This window comes from Conger conger, chromosome 1 (genome assembly GCF_963514075.1).
Source record: "Conger conger chromosome 1, fConCon1.1, whole genome shotgun sequence".
Lineage (NCBI taxonomy): Eukaryota > Metazoa > Chordata > Actinopteri > Anguilliformes > Congridae > Conger > Conger conger.
The window spans coordinates 11,144,847-11,150,846 of NC_083760.1; the positions used below are offsets into that span (position 1 = coordinate 11,144,847).

Here is a 6,000-nt window from a genome sequence, read left to right on the forward strand (position 1 = left end):
CCAGACCCTCCAGGTCCCCCCGCACAGCGGCCGTACCTCAGCCATGTCGATGGAGCCGGCCGCCAGGGTCTTGTAGCCCAGGATGGTCCGGTTCTTGTACCTCTTCCTTCTCTGGAGCATGATCTGCAGCTTGTTGCCCTCGCGCTTCAGGAAGTGGGGGTACTGGAGAGAGGGGGAGAGGGGGGAGAGCGGATGGAGGGAAGAGAGTCCACTTAGCTTCCACGCATCATGCGGTCTTAACCTACTGAGACCTTAAATGTTGGTTTCCCTCTATACAGTATTTCTGTTAACATAAGGGAACATCCCTTAACAAATATATTTTAAAACATATTTTCACCTAAACCTGTTTTTGTCATCCAAGAAAAAAATGTAATATACTACTTTCATATACTTTAATATACCATACAAGAGAACAGAACAGTCCCCTCTCCTTTGTACCTGGAGTGAAAAGGTGAGAGCCAGGTCCGTCTCCACCACACCACTAGGTGGCAGCACTATCTCATGAGACCTCAGGATCCTCTTAGAACCCTGTGTGCAGACAGCAGAGTTAGAGCTGCAGCAGCAACATCCCTGTCAATCCACAATGCATCCAACCATCCAATCCCGAAAAAGAACAACACACAGAGCGCAAGCAGGTCAACGCAGTGGCATCGAGCAAATCATAAACATGTTCTAACACGACTGCAGTGCATGTGTGTCTGCGAGACAGTGAAAAAGTAGGCATGAGAGGGTGTGTCTGTGCCTGTGTGAATGTGTGTGTGTGTGCGCGTATGAATAAGTGAGTGAGTCATTAATTGTGTGTAAGAATGGGTGTGTGTGCATGAAGAAGTGAGCGAGTGATTGAGTGTAAGGATGTGTGTGTGTGTACTGTGATTAAGTGTGTGCAAAGATGGGTATGTGTGCATGTGTATGTATTCTGAAATATGAGTGTAAGGTGTGTTGTGGTTAAGTGTGTGAAAGGTGGTGTGTGCGTGTGTGTGTTGTGGTTAAGTGTGTGAAAGCTGGTGTGTGTGTGTGTGTGTGTGTGTGTGTGTGTGTACCTGGATCTTCACAGCGATGACCACGGAGATCAGCTCCTTGTCCAGCTCTCTCATCACCACCAGCTTCTTCAGAGTCAGACTGCACAACCTGCAGAGAGAGACCTGCCTGTTACTGCAGTACAGACACAGACACAGACACAGACAACCTGGAGAGAGCAGAGGCAGTGTTACTGCAGTACACAGACAGACAGACAGACAGACAGACAGACAGACAGACAGACAGACAGACAGACACACCCTTACACTCACATAATCACAATCACAGCCTTTTACAACTCCAACACAAACACAGGTGAGCTCTCAGACATAAACACACACATACACACACACCACCACCACCACCGCCGCACAAGTTGGCCTTGGAGTTCAAGTAAACACCGCAGAATCAACAAAGACACAAAAGCATACACAGACACAAATACAGACACAAGCTCTCGAACACAAAACACACAGAGCAAATGCACACATACAATCTCGGATACAAAAACAGACAGAAACTGTACACCAACTTAGCCAGGAAATATATCCACTACAGCTGTAACCGACACTGTCATGAGCTATGACTCATCGATGTGAATGGTCAACAGTACAGGTGAACGTTCCGGAAATTCAGGGACAACAAATTTAGATAAATTCTGTCAACTGAAGCAAGGTTAGACTAAATAGGTGGCACACACACCTAGTATTCAATGAGGCCAAACTGTCTTTTTAAATTCTTGTCCCTAATAAGATGAATAGGGGTGTGGCATAGAGAGATGTAATGTAATACTTACACAATCTGATCGCATGGAACACATTACAGTAAACCTGCTTAATAAGTGTGCATATATTTGCAAAACTTGACTTGTTTAATTAATGAAGTTTTTGCTTCTTCTTTTTTTTTAAATTACGAAAGTATGGCGTTTTTTCTGAACGACACTGCATCCTAATGAATTCCCTGAATCTCTGGGTGACAATTCCTACTCCACATCATTCCGATAACAAAGCCATTGAGCCCACTTGCAGAGCAGGGGGGGGGGGGGTTCGAGGCCTGTGCCAAGCCCACAGGGGCCAAACCTCGAGATGGGGGGGGGGGGGGGGGGGGGGAGGCAGACAGCTTTTGGCCACGGAACACAAGCTCCCTGGAAGAAGCCGCACTTGTTAGTGTTACTTGACGCTAACCGCGGGTGTCGGGTGAACTCTCCTCTTTTTGTCGGTGGGGGGGAGGGGGGGGAGAGAGGTGGAGGGCGTGATGAGGAAGGCGCCGTGCCAACATTACAGCGCTCTCAGAGCAGAAACGGAAAAGAGATCTTTGTGTGGCGGTCGCATTGTTGGTGCTGGAGGTGGGATTAATAAGCCCGTCACGATTTTGTGTGTCACTCTCAGCGGGTGGGGGAAAAAAAAAATGGGATAACTTTCTTTTCTTTTCTTTTTTTGTGCTTCAAACTCGACTTGGCACCGCTGACAATGAGCTTCTACGAGAGAGCTACCCAAAATAGGCCCACAACTCCCTCACGTTTCAGAAACGCGACCGCTCCTGCCTGTCGCCGGCGACGACCGTGAATACCTAATCCGGATTAATTAAACCACCCAGCGAGACGCCACAAATTCATGCACATATTTTTCGAAATCCTTTTTTTGAATTCAGGCCGACGGGATCGCACGCGCACTCAGAGGGGAAAAGACTCGAGTGGGTACTACGCGGAGCGGCGCGGCATTTAAACGGTCTCCGTGTTTCAGAGCTCATCCTGGTGAGGGCCACGCCCGGCGGGCTGAGATGGTTCCGGAAACGGCGCGCCGAACTCCGTCACGCCCGAAGGCCTCCGGTTTCTCATCTGGCATGCGCGCCGCGAAACTGCGGCCTGACAAAGACGGAGTGAGACGCAGAGCGACTTAAGACACAGCCAGGCGCGGAGCACTGTAGGCTGATCAATCTCGGAGTACACCACCGCCAGGGCAATCGCTCCGGCGCTGGTCCGAGCACTCAGACGCGAGACAGCGCTGGGGCTTCGAGGGCGAAAGTAAAAATCACGAAACAAGAGGATTTAAAAAGCAAAGAACCGGCCACGCTGACAATGGCAGGTTTGAGGAAGACTCCGATGAATGGGAGGCTTTCTCCAGCGACAGGGCCCCGGTTCAGGAATGTCCGACAATGCACAGGCCGGGAAGAAGGATCACATTGTTGGTTGGGAGTTTTTTTTTTTGCACCCTCCTCCTTCTCTAGAAAACAATGCCCGTCTTATTTCTGGAAGTGCGTTTGATATTCCGATCTAATTTTCCTCCAAGGCGCCTGGCAAATTATCAGCTGCAAATCCATTCCCGGAGGTATTAGTCCAGCACCCATCTTTCCCTTTAATACTTTCAGTCACGACCTTAATGTTACATTAGACCCCACACTCCTGGCTTCCCAGTGCACAAAACCAGAAGGGTGGACACCTGTGTTTCATGTTAAAAAACGGAGCAGTGTTCCCACAGTCTGAGCTCCGGCGGTCCGAGTTGGGGGGCTTGGGGGGCCCACCTCCATCCCCGCACCCGACGGCCACGGTGGGCCCCCCAAGCCCAGACCGAGCGCTTCACGCCCAGTCCGAGCGCTCCACGCCCAGCACGGTCCGAACAGAACACAATGGAGGGCAGCGGGAACCGCGTGTTTGTTCCGTGACAATGGACGATTATGCGGCGTGCTTTAATTGATGAGTTTTCGTCCGTGGCTGTTACCATCCTTCTTCCCCCCCCACCCCCCATCCCCCCCCCCGAGCACACACTGTGCAGGGCACAGCTGCAGACGCAGCCGTTTTCCCGCCAGAGTTCCCGCCACACTTCGCGGAACGATCCGGATCACCTGCCACGGGCCTCGCTCGGATTTCGGAAACGTCCTGGAATTTCACAGCCAGGGTTCCACAGACATCACACAGGTGATGAGTGTGGAAAAAAAACGTAGAACCGTTTGACTCCAGGACGGTTTGGTGTACCCCTGAATAGTAACTTCTGCCGGTAAGACGAGCCAGGGCCGTTTCTGCACCAGCGACTGCGGCTCAGGACGAGCGTGGCGGATGGAAGTCTCCCGCCAAGTTCCTGCACCGAAGAAAAGTGGCAGGCTTCCAGCCCTCCACACAGATGCCCTGAGGATAGCAGACTGCGGCACTGACGGGGTGTGCAGGTTACAGCTGTGGGGGGGAGGGCTATCCCCGTCCCTGCTGAAAAAAACTGCCCAAGCTAGGTTTTGAAACAGCCGCTAGCTGGTTGAACGGTTCAGATCAGCTCCATAACTCAACATGGGTTGACCAGCTCAAGCTAGGTTTTGAAACATAGTAATTTCAAGCTGGCCATAGCTGGATTTTACACCAGGGATGGCTACTAGGGCTACCCTCAGGGTTCTGTGCAGAACCCTGGTTCGGATGGCACAGAACTCTCACCCCCAGCACACGGCATCGTGTCGAGGGGGAGAACTTTCTGCTCGCCGACCGGGGAGCTGACAGCGAGCGTTTAGGAGTTTTTTTGGGGAAAATCCAGAATAATTATGCATATTCACAGTTGTGCCTTCAGGCTAAATAAGAGCAGAGGCAGGAGAAAGAAAATGGCTTATCATTTGAATAAATTCCCTGAGAAAAGAGAAGATGGACGACAGTTGGAGGTTTGCCGTGAATGCAGGCAGTCTAATCCCCGCAGAAAACTTTTAAAAGAAAGATAGGATACGATCGTTACACAAGGAGCCAATATCAATTTGTGTTGAGAACTTTACTTACCGACAGTCAGCAAGCTGACAAGTATATGCTCAACGTGACAAGATTACTAGCATTAGCAGGCATGTTAACGTGAACATAACCATTTCTGTTAATGTCTTTGAAATTAATATGTTCTATTTTCATTGTGTTACCCTGACAGCGTGTTTCTTGGACGTTTGAACCTACGTTATTTACCAAGCACAGGATGAAGCCTCAATTAAAAACCAGTGGTGGTTTTGATGAATTCATTAGTTTGGAGGAAGCTTTATCAGTCATCAGAGCGCAGTTGTAAAAATCGGTGAGTATTTTTAACTCTAATAGAGAACACATGGCCCATAGTGGACTCATAAAAACTCTTGTTAGCGCGCTGCCAAACTTAGCTCTGGGAGGTCTGTGTGCTAACCAGACTGTACAAACACCAGACTGCGATTTGGAGTCGTGCACACAGTGCATTCTGCCCTCACCAACGCCAAAAACCTGGTAACCACCATTTTGTCGCTGGTATCAAAACCAGTTGGCCTCTCTCACACTCCTCCCTGCTACGATAAAACATGTTCCCTCGGTCTTGCCAACAGCACTAAAGAGAATGCATTACATCAAATTTTATTCATTTTCTTAACATTTCTTTCTCTTGGTATAAGGGAGCTGTGGCATTTTTTCCGTTTGAAAGCAGAACTGTTGAGAGCTCCCAGCAGACAAGCCGTGCAGAGCTGGCGAGAGGCACGGCATGGAACAGAACAGCCAGGATGAAAGCGTTCAGGTGTAGGGGGAGCTGACAGGGAACACAATGGAAAGGCAGCGGCTCCGTGGGGGGGGTCACAGTGTGGTTCAATCAAGCCCGACACCGGGGGGGGGGGGGGGTGAGTTTTAACACGAGGCCCCCCCCGTGTTGTGATGTTTCGCCGCGAACGGGGAAAATCGATTTGGCGCGCTCCGCGTTTAGCGTGTAGCCAATTACAGGAGGCCCACGTCTGCCCCGACCCCTGCCTCCGCGCGCAACACTCGGGCCGTGAACCCGCGGATTGAAGAGAGCCGCTATTATTCCGACGCTTTCTGTCGCGCGCGGGGTCTCGATCTCTCGGCTCGCCCTCGGCGTTCCTCTCCGGCTGCCCGCCCGCCGAAACCGGAGCGGCGAATGAAAACCGCGCGCGGGGGGTCAGAGGTCATCAAGCGCCGAGGCGTGAGGCCTCCAATCACAAGCCAGCTGAGCCGCGCTGAGCCGCGCTGCGCTGCCCCCCCGGGTCCGTGGAGGAAATGGC

General features: G+C 51.2%; 1 protein-coding gene across 4 annotated transcripts in view; it reads right to left on the bottom strand.

The window, feature by feature from the left end:
• The window catches only part of pacs2 (phosphofurin acidic cluster sorting protein 2), a 75,385-nt gene that overhangs the window by 21,824 nt on the left and 47,561 nt on the right, over nucleotides 1-6,000 (bottom strand). For all 4 annotated transcript variants that reach the window (XM_061242661.1, XM_061242657.1, XM_061242671.1 and 1 more), the window contains exons 2-4: nucleotides 1,041-1,128; nucleotides 439-528; nucleotides 37-162 (exon numbers count right to left, since the gene is read on the bottom strand). In XM_061242661.1, the coding sequence (XP_061098645.1) occupies nucleotides 37-162; nucleotides 439-528; nucleotides 1,041-1,128 (304 nt within the window). The remainder of the gene's footprint in view (nucleotides 1-36; nucleotides 163-438; nucleotides 529-1,040; nucleotides 1,129-6,000) is intronic.